This window comes from Trichoplusia ni, chromosome 4, assembly GCF_003590095.1.
Source record: "Trichoplusia ni isolate ovarian cell line Hi5 chromosome 4, tn1, whole genome shotgun sequence".
Classification (NCBI taxonomy): domain Eukaryota; kingdom Metazoa; phylum Arthropoda; class Insecta; order Lepidoptera; family Noctuidae; genus Trichoplusia; species Trichoplusia ni.
In genome coordinates this window covers 7,312,236-7,332,933 of record NC_039481.1, presented here as the reverse complement: position 1 = coordinate 7,332,933, position 20,698 = coordinate 7,312,236, and the positions used below count along the sequence as shown (strand labels likewise).

The following is a 20,698-nucleotide window of genomic DNA, read 5'->3' as shown; positions in this document are numbered from 1 at the left end:
AATTCCTGTTATTGGTGTAAACGTGTTGTAATTTGTAGAAAAAAATTAAAAACGGTCTTACTTAAAAAAATGAAGACCAAAAATTGGCCAAAACAATTAAATACAGAGCTTTAAAAAAAATTACATGGCTGCACTTACATAACAAATGTAATCAGAACGTCATAAAATGTTTTCTCAATAATAAATTGAAAGGCGTTACTCATATAGACATAATCCCTACAAAAACACACGTCAGTCAGCGTCAACATGAAATAACTTTGAAACGCATGCATGCATCGTAAATGTAAAGGCTTGTCAACACGCATGCACTGGCATGGAAAGATGTGAAGGGGACGACTCCACGGCGCCTCAATGTGCACACACCCGATAAACTGCACAAAATATTACTTATTCGAAGAACGTTTGTCACATTTGTTAACTTACGCAATCCCAGTATTGATTTAGTGGCCAATCAAATCAATTATGACCCTCATTAGCTTTCGATCTTACTATTTTTAGAGACATTGCTGACGTCTTGGTGCAAAACTTGGTACGAAACGTAATTATTTTGCAGTTTGGTGAATCAACTCCGTTCTGTCATTTAAATATTATGTTTTATATAGGATCTGCAGATGTAAACTAATCTTGTCTTTAAATCGTGAAGTATGAATTAAATAGATAAAGATGTATGTTTCTAATCGTTTGTCAAAACTTAGTTATGTGTATCACAGTTAAGTGTATTTGGTAGTCGAAGTACGGTATTGCCCGATAAATTCAATCGAATCAGTCTTAATGTTAATTAATTAATGCGTTGCCCAATGGCCGTAGCGGAACAAATTCACTGAATCACTTCCTGCCAACTAAGTTCGTCGTTATAAGCGTTTCCTTAGCTTCATCATATCGAACACTTTCGAACTGTAGTTTGTGAGCAGTGTTAGTTCCAATTTGCTGATTAAATTGCTTATGTTTCCCGTATTGGTTTAATAAACACGAAAAGTTTTTGCATTTCGATTCTGGTTGTATGGAATATACCTAATTTGCAGTTTCTAACTTTGTGAATGTTGTGAGTGGATTTGAAATCGTAGCACCAATTGTTAGTTAGCTCCATTTAGCTTCACTCGTGTTAACGATGCCTCCCTCACGTAGTTTTCTGTTGTCTGTCCCCTACGCATTATAACGCTCGTAAATATCCAGTTTAAACATGGGTTTCCCCAAAAGACCGCTACAAAGGAACAATCCTGAAGGATATTGCTATATCAGCGCGTTTCTTACGACACTCTGGGGAGGTGACTGGGTGATCTATTCTTGGACATCTACACTGCTACAGCCATGATTACCTATGTTTTAAAAACAGCTGGGACATTACACAAATGGCTATAGTTTTTGTTCTCCCCTAAGGGGAACCCGTTATATGTTTTCTGTAGGTAGGTGGGTTCTAAAGTGTTTTACACTTTGCTTTTCCTCGCTTATGCATCTTTTCATAAGTCGGCTGCTAGCGTATACCTATGTATAAACACTTTAAACCTCAGTGCTGGTGCCTTTTAGTCGAGATTTCCTGGTACTCCTTCGAATATGCACGGTAAAAATCTTTTGCTCTAAAATGTTCGATTTATTTTTGATCATTTAATTTTTAAAACATCACGCGATGGCTATTGCCTGGTGTTATCTTTTTTATAATATACAAGTATAATATAATTTACCTTATCATCCGTGTTAGTATTATAATAACAAATTGCACGGATAGCCGAGTGGTACAGGTCACCACGAAGATGTTACTGCGTCCGACGTTTCGTCGCATAGTACAAGTATTCTGTGATCCAAAACGCCTTGTTCTGAGTCTTTGGTTCTTTGTGCATGTGACTCGAATGTTTTTGAAATCCCCATCGAGACACGGATTAAAATCCTTAAGGCGGCAGTCGTTTTTTTAAGAAATATATACATGCACCTACACAATATATACATAAGTAAATTTTACGAAATTATTTTACGCAGGTTTAGATAAAATTTTACGCCAACTCGTGTAACCTTTTCACTTACGACCCATTGAACTGCAAATATGAAATGCGTACTTAATTTAAATGGTCCAGAAAGCTATTTGTAAGCTCAATAACATAGAACCCAAATAACTAGAGCTCAGTTCTAAATTTATCTCTTAAAGTGCAATTACTTTGGGGATTATCTCCTATTAATTTCCCAAAGTCCATGTGGTTTTAGTCTGTCGTTAAAATAAATTATGAGTTTAAACTGTGCCGCGACACGTGGTCCATGCTCCCCTCGGCTCGTTCACGAGGGTGTCACACTCGCTAACTTCATTTACCATCTAATCTATTAACACGATCTCATCTGCTTAACCCAGATCTAAAATTTATGTTGTTTTCCTAAGCGCTGTATCGTCTTAATTATTCATAATATACCTAATTACTTTAATGTGATAAAAGTATGTTTATCGTCAGTAGCTAAAGTAAATTTAACGTCTTAACGGTAATCTTATGTTATCTAACAGTAAAGGCTGTCTAGACAGGTTACTACCTTAAAGCAGCGAAAATTATTAAACGAGACTTTTACTAGTCGTAAAATGTATTTAATTAGTCGGGTTTCGGTTACGCGTTGACGGTATATCGTCTTACCAATTAGAACAAGGTCTGATTTGTTACAATCCATATTTGTATGTAATATGATATCGCGAAGCGCCACTATACATGTCTGATATCGCGTGGGAAACAACGTTTTAACAAATAAATTATTCATTACATCGTGAACGCTTGTATGAATTGAGATACAACTCGAATTTCATATACGATTACGTTCTATCATCTGTACCTGTTCGCATTTGAAAGGAATTGGGTGTTTATTTTAGATGTAGGTCAACAGGATGTTGTGTGAAATCTTATCTTATCACTAATTTCCGTGTTGATTGAACCGATATGTAAGTTTATCAGTGCAGTTTATCAAATGTCAATAACGTGTCACTTGTTATGCTGTGTGATTGAATTCGGCACGCGTCTCTGGTGGGTCGTCGCCTCCCGCGCCTCCACCGCGCCACCACAGGGCCACTCGTTGCCGTTGACGTGTACAACAATAAATTAACGACAATTGCACTAATTGTGCAGCTAATGGCTGTGTTCACTGACGCATTGTCTAGCTTCGCTATCCGAACATTAATCACCACGCTATCCGGAACTATTTGACACGAGGGAATGGTATTTACGCTCCTTTTACGGTTTAACTGTCCCGTCATTTGTATTTCGGGCACCACATTTCGTCCCGATGTTTTCGTTATTATGTTACGTGATAGGATCTGTTCTGTCCTACAGAAGTTTTGTTTCATAAAGATACCGCACAAATCAAATCAACGTTATATTGATGTCACCCGCACCCTTTGCGGTAAGAAATAACTGATGTATATATTTGCCGGGATCAGGAGTCGCAAAGCGCATGTGACCGACCCCGGAATTGCTTTCAGCGTATAGTTCGCGTGAGGCGCGCGGCCAATCTGCGGCCGATATAAATCTACAAGCCTGCCGAGTTTCGAATAAATTGCAAACTATAAGGATCCGTGCAATTTGCCCTCCCACTCGCGTTCGTCTATCGGGAGACTAGCCACGCGATTTCGACGATTTGTCATGTCAACTTCAACGTTTTTGTTTTACATTCATCTCCTCCGGCAATGCCGAAACACTTGGATATCTTTTTATAACGTTGCGTAAGGTTTTAGCTTTGGTTAGTTTTTTACTATTTATTTCGTTCGTATAGTGCTTGGAGATAGCCATCGACTAAAACGATTTATTCAGATTTTTACGACAATCATTTTTTTGGATGTTAAAATAAAACAAACAATTCTTATTCAGTTACGACATTGTATCGAAATTGTGTACCAGGTGACCGTGATACATAAATTCACTCAATTTTCAGAGCATGAAAAATTGCTTAGAATTGAGTTTTCAATTTCGCTTCGCATGCCTTACATGACAAACATGCACGGTTTGCACACATACGCTTTGATAAATTCGCCCGATTATTCCGAATTCGTTAGATTTAACTTGTAACTCACTAAGTGCATTTGAATGTAGTTTCCGAACACAAAGTAACTTTAACTTTATTGAAGTGCGCCTTAAACGTGAGTGGGCGGGGCGAGACCATAATGCTCTTCATGAAAATAGGCAATTTTACTTTTATAGTGACATTAAACCTCTTTCACTTTACTCCACCATGAGAACGATATTATTCAAAGACCTTAGCACAAAAATGTTATTAAAAACAGTAATTTTTAACAATTTATGTTTAGTACCAAACATTCGATTAATAGTTTCCGATATGAATCAAGATAATTAAGATTCTACAGATTAACAAATATCAAGGGTTTTATTTTGAGTAATAAAATAAAAATAATAAAGTCTTATGATCATTTAATAGCCACTCGACATTCTGGCCGTAGATCATTTGGGCTATCATTTATGTTTTTATTGTTTTAATTTGTCCTAATGTATTCGTCACTTTGATGCTATATCAAAACAACATTCTTTTATTTCTTTTCAACCGACATCAAAAAAGAAGGTGGTTCACAATTCGTTTTTTTATGTTTGAACTTTGGACTGGATGATCCAATTTTGTTGATTCTTTTTTTGCGTGCGTGCTCTTATTTCGTCCCATATTTCAAGTTTGTTTCAGTCGTTTTTATTTGAAGTCAAAAAAATATTATATAGTTTCCAAATTATAGGCTACATTCAAATAGGGAATAAATTACGATCAAAAAACAAATATGGAATTTCATGCACAAATCCTTTATGATCTTGTTCTCAAAAACAGCTTACAGAGAAATAACATTTCATTCCAAATTGGAGAGTTCGTATGGAAACTAGGAGATAGTGGACAATGTCCTGCAATATTGTCCCAAAGCGTACGTACGTTGTTAATATTGAAGCACTGAATGCAACGTCTGCATACTCCCAATTGTGAAGCATAACTGAGAACAAACTCATACTTAACCAAAGAACACGACAAACTTCGCAAGTTACTTACGTTAATCGGATATCCGATATTGGACTATTACGATCAGTATGTACCTTCTGAATTTCTGCAAATGTTTAACTATCCTTTGTAGAATTAAGGTCGGCTGTCAAAATATTTATGTTGTATCGAAATTTATTTTGTTTGCCTTAATATTTTGGGAATTCATAGGTGAAATAGTCGGACTAAAACACATGCCTATGCACGTCATTTCTAATCGGAATCGATTATTTTGTGCAACGGGTCATTCCTCAAACAATAATCCGTTCTTATTTTAAAGCCAAGTCTAATTAACGAAACTCTTCGTTTTGTGGTTTTGTAAAGTCTTGCATTCTGAATTTATCTCTCGCTGTCCGGTTACAATTACAGGACACTGAAATATGCGAATTCCAAACTGAAGTTTAATCTTTTTAGACACTCACAAAGTCACAATTGTGGTATGTTTTAATTTAAGTTGTAATGTATTTTTGTACCGCAAGTGATTTATGCTAACATTCATTTAAATTTATGTTCAAATTATTCAGCGAAATGAGATTGTTGAGAACAATCAGCGCCAGAATAACAACATAGTAGGTCATTTCCATTAGCCGTCTGTGTGTTACTATCAGATAGTAGGCTTGTTATTCTTGGCTTCATGCAAGTTGCCGGGACGTATTCGTGGTTAATTAATTTGCTGACTTCCCTAGTCCTAGCCGGGCGGCGCGACGCCGGATCTGCTGTCTGTCCATTTCAATATAACGCTCGAGTGAGCCAACCAAGTGCCTAATCAATCGGTTACGCTGTTGAATTCCAATAAACCTATCTCTCATGTCGTGATTGAACTATAATCGAAACCTTTTGTCAAATGTATCATTCTGGAAACATTAATGGCGTCGTTTTATTTGATTTCAATGTGTTGTATCTTTATATCTCCACAGGGGACGCTGTGATGTGATAGTCCCATGGTCCAATGAAATTGTTACTTTCTCGGAATGGTTCTTTTATCTGGCGAAGTTTTATATGAGAGATGTGTTAAGAGACACCGGGTGGTAGTGATCTAATTGTTTTGCTTCGGGAGCCGGGTTCGGCGGCACATGCTGCCGACACGAGGCGGCGCGGGCCCAACAAATAGGGCTGTCTGCGGATACTGAATATGAAGTCGTTAGTTGAATGCCTCGCGAAATGGGGGTCGAAAGTTGTGAAACTAGATATTCTATCCTATGACATTTGTAGTATTGTGGTATACTGTTATTGTGAGCTTTATTTTTTATTTACATTAAATTATGATTTCATACAATTTAAATAAATAAATGCGGACAACATCACATACATTGTTCTGAACCCAAAGTAAGTTGCTAAAGCACTTGTGTTATGGAATTCAGACACAACGAAGGTACCACAAACACCCAGACCCGAGACAATGTAGAAATGACAATTTTTACATTGACCCGACCGGGGATCGAACCCGGGACCTCCGAGCTAGCGACACCTTGAAACCGGTGCGTACGCCACTCGACCACGGAAGTCGTCTATTTATGCAATTGACTCTCTTTTCTTAACCTAATCAGAAATATATTTTTTTTAATGTCGTGTTCATTAATCAAAATGACACATCTTACATTGTGTTCAGTAGAGCCGGACAACCCTGTGAAACTTTCCTATCCCGTAGACATGTTTGTTTTCTAGGGCAAGAGTTTGTCGGATTGTGTTTAATTTGAGTGTGCACGCGCAGGCTGAGCGCCGACTGACATCTGTGCATTTTCCTACCGCAGGGCGTTATTTATGTAGTACTTTAGCTTCCGTTCTACTTTCTGCTGCAATTTAGATTACATAGTATGAACTTAGTACATTGTTTAATGATACGTAGGTTCAAAAGATAGTATGTCGGTTACGCCGACACCACCGTTGAAATCCCACAAGACGTAAGTTATGTCCATAAAAAATTCACTGTGAAGCGGTCGTCTGACAAATAGGGGACGCCCGCCGGGTCCCCGGAGAGGTGGCGGGTAACGAGCTACCCTGGCGGGCTGGCGGCCGGCGGCTGGCGGCTGGCGGCCTGCCACACTGACTAATGTCCCCACTTTACACGTATCGTTAATGTTACCACCAAGCTGATCACCCACATCTTGGGGTGCCCATATCGCATCTTTTATCGGCTTGTGGCGTCAGCATTTCTTGCCAAAAACTTTATAGCCTTCAGAATTATACCTTGTTTTATAGCTAGAGAGATTTTAGATAACCTTTAAGTACCTTTGCCTGTACAAAGACTCTGAAGTAACTTTTCTGCTTTTGGAGACAATTGGAAAATTTTCATTTCACCTACATTGTGCTACTGAAAGTATCTTTTTACAATTTCTTTTAGTTAAAATACATAATTTGAGCGTAATGTTTCCGGCTTCTCCGAACGGAAAATGTCTTTGTTTGTCCGCGGATGCTTATTACGACAAGTCCGGAAAATTCGTTCCGGCATGAAAGCGCTGGACCGTACTTAAGTGGGCCAGCTATTGTACAGGTCGCAGCACCGCAGCCGCTACAATATAAAGTCCTTTTTGTTTTATTACAGTTATGTATCAACATCGCCAACACGCGTTTATTTAATGGCCCGCCTAATTCGACGGCCCGTTGTGATTCTTAGCAAAATGTACTCGTACTGTGAGTGGCGTGTTACTATAACTGTGGATTGTTTCATATAAATATAAATGTTTGCTTACAAGGGTTGTGTAAAAGACGCAAAGAAGTGGTTTGCTGTTAAAACGAAAAATAAGTACGAGAATGTCGAGCAAATAAAAATGTGTAGTATCGAGATAGCGGGATGCAGCTTGTGTGAGGGTGTCGCTTTGTCGCGGGTATCGGGTCGGCGTCAACAAATATAGCCCGGGGAGGTCAGGCGCTACTCGGGGGGCCTTCGGGCCTCCACTCCGCTGAAGATAACCATTCGATAGATTGAGAAACATTCCACTTGATTAATTTAAACGAACGACGGATATCGATGAAAGCCGGACTGAATAAATGCTCGAGTTTGAGATCTGATTTGAAATAAATGATCTATTTACGTAACATAAATGCTTGCATTATCTAAAATGATAAATAAATCAAATTATGTGCGATATGTGGTTTGTTTATTTAACCCAAGCATCTTGCTTTGCAGCTATGGATCTATAGATGACATTAATATCATTAAGTCATAAATAACTGGAAGTTTGACCGACATACTGTCCTAACAACATTAAAACATCACCAAAACACGGTTAGAACGTGCACTCTCGATAACAGCCCATCAATCAACATTTGACTAATTATTCACTTATCAACATGCGAATTAGTACATATGGTACCCACTCAATGATGTTATTATTGTTAGTAGCGGTTGTTCCATTTCATTCTCATTGATAATGCAGCGATATCGATAAACGCAGTAGGTAAAGTTTAAATTACATGTTTCGTGATTGCAGGCCATTGGCGATGCGACCGGCTGTGGAGTTTTGGACGTTAGTTTAACCGAATAAATGCACGATTTAACACAACATGCTATTTCATATGTAAATAGTATGTATCGATTTATCGTTGAGCTTCGTGTGTGCTGTAATGTATACCTACGTAGTGTTAAAACACTGTTGTATGTTTGTATTGTGACGGTGATCAATCACTCGTGGCATACAAATTCACCCGCCGTGGGCTCGGAAACATTTCGGAAACAGGATGCAAGGCAATTCACTTTATTGCTTTATACATAACCATTTGTCCCTTTATGGATTCCTAGTATATATTAAGCTGTTTTGTTTTTGGATACCTTTATAAAATAAATGTTTATTTTTTTAGGATGAGTTTCGTATTGAATATAAACGGAATTGAAGGGAGTTTCGTTATTAATAGGCTATTTGGCAATCGTGGCTGTTTGTAAAAAGTTCAAAGGAAGTTTCATGAATATCGGTCGAGATGAAAAATATATTAAAGGCAGATTGGATTAAAACAATATTTTAACTCTCAACTAGTTTGTCGTTCATAGAACTAAAAACTCGTTTTTCTGAATGCGAGTCTATAAAAAATACAAATAAACTCATCCCATATAAGGGCAACTGTATAACCAACGCATTAAAAAGGAGCATTGCATTTCAATAAATCTTAATTTAATTAAACCCATAAAATTCAATTAACACGTTCCCCATAAACAGCAAGTTCAAGGGAACTTCAGTGTTTTCCATAAACATGTCGTGTAAACACGCAATAAAGGCAATCGCAGTCGAACTCACGGTTTCGTTACGTTTCCCATTAGCATTGATAAACGTGGAATAATGACAGGTCCGACCGGTCCCTAGTTAAAAATGAAGTTCTTCTGTGTACCAGATGCGATCGTGGCACGCATCTGGGGACGGCGCGCGCGCAACTACATTGCTTTCCCACGGCTTATTGAAAAACCAGATATACCAAAGATATGATCGTGCTTTACTATAATATCGTTGAGCGAGGAAATATCAATTATTGTACGCCCACTGCCGATGTGCCTAAGACACGCTTTGGTAAACAGTAACTAATTGGTCCAGTAGTTCAGACGCCCCGCGAGCCGGCGGCACCGAGCCTCCGAACCGATGACATCCGATTACACAATCGGTTGTTTAAGGACTGATTTATAAGAGATAGTATCGGCTTTCAATAACACAGGTAACTAATTAGATTTAATGCATCGGGAGATGTCAACCAGCCGATGGTGGGAAAATATGTAGACGGTAATGGAAACGTCACCACACATTAGATGATGTATAGGAAATGTATTCAGAAACACAAAGCTTACTGTATGAAATATAAATCTCATATCGATAATGTATTCATTATATTAAAATTTATGTCGCTAGTTACACGGGTGCAGTGATTACTTTAAGGAAGTATTGCTCGCCGTTAATAATAAATGCATCGGTGAGATTTATGCCATCCGCTGTCCGTACTGTCGACATTTTTATATTATTCTCTTAATTATATAAATGTCATAAATTTCTCATGGTACTATATCGTTTAATAAACACTATATCAGAGCTCATTGTGTCCGGCTGTATCGTGGGAATCGATTGTGACATCCGAATAAATATCGATCTTTCACTTTTTAGTGTGACTGTTAGTTTAATCATCGTTTTTGTGTTAGCTTTATATGGATGTGGTATTGTAGTTGATGCCTCCTACGAGTGTGTGGGACAGCGGAAAGCTTTCGATTCCACATTAGGGTACGGGTCACGTCTTAAGGTACACGCAGACGTCACGCGTATCGCTTCCGGCGAACACCAGTAATAATGACATGTGACTGCACGCCGGAGGAGAGATACTGAACCCACATCAATTGTAAATTGAATATATTTCTCAATTTGCCTTCTGCGGCATCGTGATGAAGCTTCCCATTTATATTGGTTTGGCACATTAACTTGGCAATTGCTTGCGCTACTTTAAATATTCCTAATTGAATCATATCAGTATCAGTTGTGTTAGGAAACTACCATGAAAAAGCCTGAGAACTTTTTTGGCATTTGTTTGTTGACCACTCGTATTATGAATATTTTCGTATTGACAATCAAATTAAATGTTGACAATCTCCTCAGCTTACCGTATTTGTTCACACTTAAAGCTTGGACGGATGTTTGTTCTCATCTTTATGCCTTAGTTGTCTGCGGGTAATTTAGATTCAACCAAACGTGACCTTAATCGAAATATTACGTTAGAAATAGAGTTAAGTTTTTTTTTGCCTTTGTAACTAGAACCACGGCGCCTGGACAGTACAGTTTTTTATACAGCCAAATAAAAAAAAAACGCTTATACTCTTCGGTTTGTAACAAAAAAGCTGTAGATACAAATGCGAGAATGGATGCCTAGTAACGAAGTTCGAAATCAATCGATCAGATATGTTCGAATGGCAATACCTTCTATGAAGCTATTGTAAGTTAATTGTTTTAAGGACGGCGGCACGTGCCGTGTCTGTGTTAACAATCAATTACGCAAATCACTCAAGCTACAATTGATACAAAGACTATGGCCATGTCAAAGTGAAGCAATCTCAAATGAACGTTCCTCAGTCCATGTTTGCTTAATCATCTAAGTAACAACGAGCTTAGGCAAGCTCAAAACAAGTCTAGACTTTATTATTTGTAAGACATCCGAATTTGCAAAAGTTCAAGCATAAATTACGTTCTAGACAACGTTTTCTGTAAATAATACCGACGTCGGCGTTACTCGAAAATTGGTTAGTCACAGCCATAAATACTTGGAGTAGTCAAATCGTATTGTAGTCATAATAGCCGATGCATAGCTGCACTAGTGAACTTGTTCTTGCGATTAGACGACTATAGATTGTCGTAATGCGTGACGGACAGACAAAGAGATTCCGGAGACGAGCCGACGGAGTTGCAATAATGAACCACGCCCCCGGCGTGCCCACCCCATTGTCGGCAGACGTCGGGATACATTCTCCCTTCCCTTTGATGTTGACTTCTCAATCCAACCTATTTACAGCTCTTAAAAACATAAAAAGCTTAGGAAATCTCACCCTTTATTTTTTTATCGCGGTCAAAATTACAAAAGGGTTCTTGATCGTGACAACCTTATTTCGCCCTTTAATAAGATTTTTTTACTGTAAACAGTGTTCCTGATGCTTGCCCAACAGGCAGAAAATTAAAAATTTACAAACAACCCCAAGGGATTTTGTTTCGAGAAATAATTTTCTGTTCCTTCAAGATTAACTTCGGGGGTTTAAACAAAGTTAATGGGTAGGAGTAAACACTATGAATAAATTAATGTAGACTTATGGAATTAATGGGTTTAATCAGTACGCCTATTACATGAATTTGGTTTCTAACATTATGCTGTAAGGCAGTAGTGAATAATGTCTAGTTTATCTATTATGCTAAGCACCGGCGTGCGACGCGTCGCTTCTGAGAACGCATTGCGAATGCGCCGCACACTGGTGTCCCCTTTATGTTCGGCACCGCCCGCCACGCATGCCTGCTCCCGTCCGATCAAAATTCAACCCGCACATGCAGCTCGACTCTACATTTTTTCTCCATCTCCTCCACTCGACAAGTTAACACGTCGATTGGAGGATGTCGAAAAAACTCAAGCGATGTTCTTGGTAGCCGCGGCGACGCGCCCCTCCTGCATATAAACGCTTGTTTAGCACATCTCACAAATTAACGTTTTCACGTCACATCTTTGACATAGCCGTCACATATCGTTTTCTCCGTTGTAAGCAATTAGTACGCAATTACTACATGGTTTATGATAAATAATAAAAATTAATGCTTCAGTGGTGTGTGTTGCGTGAGTGTCTATCATCATAATAAATATAATGTTATCGTACACACTTGTGCTTCTATATACTATACATTTGTGTACGTTTAAATTAAATCATTACATGGAAATGAGACCTTTGTTGTTAAATAACTAAAGCAGCCATTGTGTTGAAGACAACTGCAGTCACGCAAACCTATTATATTGAGTTAGTTGCTACATGCATTTAATCATTTCTAAATTAAACTATCCGAACAATTTGTTAGGCTTATACAGATAATAAGTTACTGTAGCATGCATATATATTTGGTATAGCTTTCACTTCTGGCGCCTCCTGTTCAATGGTGTTGATTTGTAACCAAAGGCATTAATTAACAGCTTGACGTGGACGTGGAAACATCAAAGCAGACTCTTGATCATCTGATACTGTAATTGAGCCGTGTGTAGGTACGTAACGAGGCGCCGCCACTGAAACGTCATCGCTTTCAATATGTGGATGCTCAACATATTGTCTATGAAAGATTTAATCGCCGCATCTAATGATCGGTTAATTGCGTGCTGTTTGAATGGTGTCAGCTTAATATAGCTCACGATGAAATATTCGTCTCGTTTTAGTCGCTCTATGTTTTAGAGTGAGTGTGGCTAGAGTACGTCTAAAGTACCAATTTGTTACTGGAACCGTAACAGGATATTCGGTTTAGCAACTCACATTTACTGCTTTCAAAGTTAAGTTAATAATTATGTATCCTGAATAAAACGTTTCGTTAATGCATTAGTTATATTTGGACTTATAAAGTAGCGGCTTAATATGAATTTATCACGCAACCACTTACTGAGAATGTACGTACAAATTGTCCGAATGTTGTCGGTCAAAGTGAAGGCCGAACTTTTCCGACTGAACACGAAATCCATCATTAGAACGAGGTGTAGTGCCGAGAGGAGGAGGCGTTGTCCAGAAATACTCTACGGACGCTCGTCTAGTTATTTTTATCCGGCTTCATCGACAGGTATGTTGTGCGTAACGAACGTAACTCAGACAATAGCTTGTTACTAGACTTTTATTAGCGCCAGACATCCTTGTTTACTGTAGTCGTCAGCAGGAACCCTGCAGCCATGGTTCAACACGAAGCACTAAACACTGATCCGCCACGCTCCACACTTAGCTATTTTTGCGCGCTATAAATTTTACGGCGGTTATTGGTTCTGAAGTAACTGTTTGGATGTTAATTTTATGTACGTACACTTTTCTGTAATGATTACGAGACTCGCGGTACAATCGCTGCTGTAATATTTACGAGGCTTGTGGCTGTATCACTCTTCCTCGTTGAAATAAAACGTATCCTTTCCAGTTGTTGGTATTGTGGGTAAGTCGGCAGTCGTCTTTTATTTATGTCACGTTGGTATCGTTTTTGATCGGTTGTTTGTCGAGAACTGTATTTGACAAAGGAGTTGGCGTGGCTCTGTCGGCCAAGTTGTCGGGATTATCCGGATAATGCCGCAGCGTTTCCTCTGATGCTTCTTATCGACGCTCAACCCGAAGAAAGCCGGCTCTGCTGTGTAAATAATATTCTTTCAATAACATCGTTTTGTTGACCTCAGACGCTACAACTTGCTAGTTTTCCTGTATGTGTGAATGCTATTGTTGTATGTACAGTCTTATCAGTTATTGTTATAATCACGTGTAAAAGGGACGTTATTTTTTTTTATTTGTTTGGTTTAAACAAATACGCTGTGACACTTATTTTTATATTTATTCATTATATATAAAATATGTTGCTGTTGTTAGTTATGCTCATAAGCTTGAAATAGGAGTGCATCAAAAGTAGAAAAGCCGTTCTATGTATACACTAATAATATGTTAAACTTTCTTCTTATTGTAATATTACGCAAATAGTTGTTGTCAGTTCCCCAGATAGCTTTATAGAGTTTAAATTATGCCATTAGTTACGGGAGATAGCTATTTAATCTCCCTAGTTAGCAATAACTCAGATGACTCTCGCAAATTGCACGCGTAGTTATATTACAACACCTAATATATTTAGGCGAGCAGAACATACAAATAAGTTATGAATCACCAACACATCATAATATACGAGTTTATTAGTACGAAACACACGCTAGCCACCTACTTAAATAAATACACCTCTAGTTATCAAAGACATAGCAATTAGAGTCTTACATAGAGTAATCCTGTAGATGTGAGGATTACCGCAATGAAGGTTTTCATTAGAGGCGGCGGTGGACGAAATAAAAAGACATGTAATTTCGCTCTCATGTCGAAACCGCGTTAATACGACTGAGGGTCGACGAAATCCTTTCTGGTCATCAAATTAGCCCAACCATTACCACGGGATCTCGAATCTCCTGATTATACATCAGCAAATACGTACATTACATCTTATAAATGAAGTAGTTACTCAACTTTAGTCTATTCATGAGGACTGTTTAACGGAACATGAACGGAAGCAAAACAACGTTTAGTTGTGAGCTTGTGAACAAATGAGGGCGAGTAAATCAATCAGCAAATACATTAAATACAATCTGGAACGAATGAGTTTGTTTGCGACCGTTTGTTCTCAAATACTAGCGAGTATTTTTGGTAGTGGTTAGGTGGGAAGAGATACGCTCCTAGGGATTAGCAGATTATATTTGCCTCTGAGTACAAAGCCGCTAACTACCTTCCGTCTCGGGGCAGGTTTGCGGGGAAGATGTCTTTGTTGTTGCGTATTAAATATATAACTGTATATTATTTTTCATCCGGATTAGATGAAGTACTGCTTTGTTCTTCGTGCCTATCTGCTTGAAAGAATTCAAGAGTATTGTTTTTCATTTTGCTTTATTCAGTTTTGGAGTGAACTTGATCGACCATTCCAAATGATTTATATTTTTATAATGAAGTTATATTGTGTCGTGCAAAAGTCACGTTAAACTGAAACGGAATTTAACTCGAGATTTTAGTACATTACGCTCTCGGCCTCGGAATGCTTATAAAATCGCTTAAGATGGTACAACTTGATTATTTTGTTTTTGGTAAAATATGTAGGTTAGTCTCAAAACTAGGTACTAAACAACTAAGTCCTTGTGTTGAAGGCTATCACATCAGACGGTACCCGAAAATCTAAATAAAATACAAAAAAAATGTCGACGTTTCCAAAACTTGAAATGACGTAAAAACAGGCCGATCGATCAACTTAAAATTTTTACCCAACGTTGTATTTCTTTACGCGCATGTTTTTGTAGTAAATTTATTTCGTCGAACCACGATGCGTGACCGAGTTTAGCTGGTATTATAATAATATGAGCTCTGACAAATTATTATGGTGATACATATAAGATAAGCTATTCATCCGTCGTCGTTGCCGCCTCACAATAGATCGTTACGAGCATCGGCTCCACACTTCCTTATTTATATAACACACTTTATTATTATGTATTAGATTATCTTTAATGAACCCCGCCTTAATCACGGCTGTGATTAAAATGTGAATCTTCAATTAAATTTGTTGAATCATTATTGATATCTGACGATGATAGAAATGAAGGTTTCTTTGATGCTGATGGATTGGGAAAGATTTTTGAATGTTTGAATTTTCTTGCCGTTCTTAAATCTGTCAATCAGTACTGTGGGTTTGATTCAAATTTTGCGGTAAAGGTTTCCTCTTAGTTCGGTCGACAACTTAATAGAGAACCAGAAGTACGTTTCTGGAACCATTTCTTAAAACTATTATCCAAACTAACTTAATCGTCTTTTAACATCTCAATGCCAAAAGAACAAATATTTTGATATCACGACCAAACACACAACACATTCGCGGCATTTAAGTAAAACAATTTCATCCACGACATTTGCTCGGATACCCAGTACCAGATAGCTGCCTCCGTTTGTGCGGGAAGAAAATTGAAAACAAAGTTTGTAGTTTCGCATTTCAACACGAGTGGTATACTAAGTATATATATATCTCTATAAGGGGTAATATAGCTTATGTTGGCTTGCACTCTGCGAGCTCCACTTTTTACTAGCTTTGTCTTTCATTCTGTCGGAAGTAAATCTCATTAGTCTCTGTCCGCCACGAAGAGACCGGAGTACCGCTGATACCTTATTTAAACGTTACATAACCCCACAAATTATTTAAAGATATTTCTACTGGAACTATGGATTGTATATCATGGTTCTTGGTATTGCATGACTCATGTAAAATTTTGGGTCAAAGTCACAGTTTTGGTTTATGTAAATCTTTCAATTGGGGATATTACGATAATGTTTATAGTTTATTTTTCTTTGCCTCAATAAAATCCCGTTTTGAAATTATAACAATTTACCTCACCCATTAATTAACCTGTCATTGTTGCTATATTTTTAGCTGTTTACGATTCTTTAAGCTTCTACATTTTAGTCCCATTGATGTATAACTTCCCTTTTTTAATGTCTATTCTTGTGTAAGAAAATAGGGTGGCTTTTCGAATTTATGTCATGATATTTTTAAGTGGTGATCCGAAACACACACACACACACATTGTTTTCACGTGGTGACTGGAAACCGTTTACTTATCTAGACGGCATTATAATTGACTAACATTTAGAGATTCTGCTCCAAAATACAATGTAAAGAAGCAACTGTCTATCTAATGTGTAAATTATGCATGCTTGGCACTAGCCTAAATAGCATTGTGACGTCATTCTAAATGCCAGTCTTTGGTGTGAATTTTTAAAACAAGACCACGACCGCGATGCGATTGCTAAATCTTTTTAAATACAAGTGATTTATTGGTATCTTTAGGTACTCAGCGCCAGCGGTGGTATCGATCGATCAGTAGGGCCATCATGTTTTTGTTCGATAAATAATGATCGTGTTTCTTGATTTACATTAATGCGGGGCATATTTGAGCTGTTTTACGATGATTGGGATGTTCATAAAAAGCATTGTTCGATCTCGACAGCCCGCAGAATACACGATACCGGTGTTAGACATAAGATACGGAGCGCAACGTTTTTTCTCGGGAATTTAGATCGGCAACGTGATAACGTAACCGCTGTAATATATTTGGGCCAGTTGGCAGTATTGTTGTTAACTGTTAGCTAATTCAATGCGTTTGGGGCGAGTGGTGTGCTGGCATTCTGTCGGTGAATGAACCGCTGCGAGAGCTCGTCGACCGAGCGCCCGTGTTCACAGGGAAGTGGCGTATTGCCAATCCGCGCTCGAATATCCTACGGGAGCCGTTATCGTCACACTTTGCCTGTACTACTAGCTAATGGACAATAACATTTGTCAACATGTCGCGGCGATGCGCTCCGCAAACTCTGATATGAGCGCCCCTCATATTTGCACGAAACTTTTGCATTTCATGTTACATTCTTTATTATGATATTATACACTAATTAAAAACGATCGTTTCTTAGTGAACACAAATATGTGCATAAAAATAAAACACGCTTTTTCGTGATGAAGATGAATATATAATGGTTATTTATTTTTATATCTCTTGACGATAATGACCGCAAAAATAGTTCGAATGTGTAATGTAGAAATGTGGCTTTGTGCCAGACGAAAAAAAAGAACATTTGTTAGCGAGACTCGTGTAGGTAAACATTTGTGGTCTGACACCATCATAATAGCTAACAATCTGTTTGCATAAATCGTCACGTTGCAATAAACATATTCATGAAAAACCAATTTGCACCTTTAATCATTGCGACTTGGCGCTATTAAAACACTGCTATATGGAAGTCGTTATGGCCAATTAATTTCCAGGTAATAAATTTAACTACAAATCACACATAATGTATTCGCAGGTTTGTTTAGTTCAACAAATGACTTTGACGACTGTTGTCGTGTTTCCATTGATCGATACCAGACGAAACGTAGTAAACAAAATCGTTTGCTATTCGATTCCATTGATTAGTGCTCCAGACGTCTGTAGGTACATTTGTTTATTGATGCCTAATACCATTTAATCGTGCTATCGATCAACTAATCTAGTAAATTTGTATGTACTTTAATAAACAGCAAGTAGTATCGATAAGGTGTTTCGTGGCCGAGTGCCAGCCGGCCACGTTTCTCCGTATCTTGATTAAACACACGTTTGCTATAAACCCTCGCCTCGGCGCCGCCAAGCCGTCTGAAGGTAAACCTCTTCCTTCTTTGGATACGGTAAACACATGCTAATCGAATTTTATCCGTGTTGTTTTATCAAACTGGTACGGTAAGCAACAAAAGGCGCTTAAACAATACATTTTCAAACCAACTGCATAAAGTCAAAATCAATGAGTTGCTGCAGCTGTTGTGCTATTTGGTAACAAAATAGACTTAACATCCAATAAAGTTAAAAATAATATAAAACCACTTACAGTGTCACTGGAAAATACTGTCACTTTGCAAGTCAGATTGTGTTAACCGAGTTCTATTGCTGACTGTACGAACAACGTTGCGTTATAAACGCGCTGCAATGTGTCAGCGGTATCGCCATGATCTGCATACACGCGGAGATCGTTTGATGTCAATTACACGTGAGCGTGGCAAGCCTAATACCGATTATCCGACATTATCAAGCGAAACGACAGCGTCGCGCGTGCCTCCGTCAGTAACCATTGTTGATAATCAAAAGTAATTTATACCTCAAATCCTTCGGGTAAGCTGTTCACAGAATATGAATCGATATCCATACTAAGTAAGGTGAACGAGATTACGGCGTGAGAATAGAGATTCAATACGTATGTGACTATCGAGACTTGGCCGTCGACGACCTATCTGTGACTTCATGCTTCGCTTCACGTGAACAGCTCTCCACTGAACATTGTTCCCTATCTCCGACTTTCAACTAACGTGAAATATTTGCGGACATTTTTCTCTCCCATTGTGTTCTACTAATCTATGGCGCTTAGTTCACTATTCTTTATCCTTTCGACCTTTAGCTAATCTAAATAAAATTTTTGTACCGACTTTTAAACGTACTTTCGTAACGATGCTGTAACTAAACTATGCTCGAAGTTCGATATAAAAAGTTGAGCTTTCTCTTGCTTCTTTGGATCTCGTTCAAGTTTAAAGTTTAAACAAAGTGCTATATAATTTTGCCTGAACTTTGCTAACCGTTGGACTTTGTTTACAGATGTGGTCTTCACGCGGACTTCACCGAGCTGACTGCGTGCGTGGGTGGCGAGTTGGACAGGCATGAGGGCTCCGCTGTGCACCGGCGGTACTTCTATATCACACTGCTGCGGGAACCGGTGTCCAGGTGAGCCTTAGTGGATTTAATAGTGAAGTAATTTTAGCTATTATACCTATGAATCTCTTTTGATTTCGGTTGTATGTATGTAATGATATTCCGTTAGTTAGGTTATTTTCTTAAAGAAAGTAATTGATCTGAAAATGCAAATTGATGACCTCTCAAGTATAAGGCTAGTGACGGCTTTCAAGAAAAGATTATATTACCAGTAAACAGGACAGCTCAATTAGTATCAATTACGTGTAGTTGTTGAACGAGTTGATAGTGCGCAGTACGCTCGATCCCATTCTCATAATTGCATTACTGAACGTAGCCTTAAATTGGATCGGTTCACGGCTCCAGCTTAAACCTGCGAATAATGTTCACATTCCCCGTTTACTTAATTACTCTATACTTGCTTATATGTTAGCCTTTAATAGCATATATTCAACGCAAGACTGCTGTAGGGTGTAATTGCGTTTAATGCAAAATCGTAAATTGTACGGCGTTCGCCCGAGATTTTGTTTCTACCTTAGAATATTTCAACGGAACTTTAGTTAAAGCATTACATCCCTCTGTAAAATAATTAAAACATTTGTCTGTGTTCTTTGAGGTTGTGTGGAGATTCATTATGTATGTGTTACCCGCAGGTGATAGTAGGACTCAAACACTTCGGGTAAAATAGCGGATTTTGTGTTTAGAGAAACTAGTTGAATCAATCAAATACGTCATCACAAGTAAATTGCAACCGCGAAACTAACGAAGGGCTAATTTGATTCTCTTCGTCAATTCAGTTGTAGGGTGCAAAACATGTTAGTGTGCGTGGTTGTCGGCATGTTTACCTGAACCCCTATCAGAATTAACAAATAAATTGCGGGGGCCCTGGCGCCCCAAGTCTCCGAACGTGTGCCAAGCCTGATATACGATGAATGGAATTCCCAATGAGTGTATGCAAAAATCCTGTAAACAAGAGGTGCACAGTCAGAATACTTTCACGTTCGCCAAAAATATTTTCGATATGCAAGTTGTTAAAAACTGTTTTGCAATGCGTGCTTGTTGTTCAGTTTTAAAGCGGTAAAAGAAAAATAGTAAAGGAAACAGAAATTTTATTTACATACTCTAGTAGTCGTTAGTTAGGAATCTGAAAGGAATTAGTGAGTTACATGTCAAATATACTTACTTTTACAAATAGACTACAAATCGCAACAACTGATTGTAGTTATAAATAATATTTCTTTCAAGAATCGTATAACTTATAACAAAGCTCCGC

At 38.1% G+C, this 20,698-nt stretch overlaps 1 protein-coding gene and 1 long non-coding RNA gene across 2 annotated transcripts in view; one reads left to right on the top strand and one right to left on the bottom strand.

The window, feature by feature from the left end:
* LOC113492820 (heparan-sulfate 6-O-sulfotransferase 2) overlaps positions 1-20,698 on the top strand; it is a 67,537-nt gene that overhangs the window by 27,321 nt on the left and 19,518 nt on the right. The window contains exon 4 of the mRNA XM_026870497.1: positions 19,333-19,458. Within this exon, the coding sequence (XP_026726298.1) occupies positions 19,333-19,458 (126 nt within the window). The remainder of the gene's footprint in view (positions 1-19,332; positions 19,459-20,698) is intronic.
* On the bottom strand, positions 11,747-14,027 carry LOC113492821. The gene is made up of 2 exons (XR_003400531.1): positions 13,062-14,027; positions 11,747-12,093 (listed from the first exon to the last, which is right to left on the bottom strand). It is a non-coding gene; the product is annotated as an uncharacterized LOC113492821 (long non-coding RNA).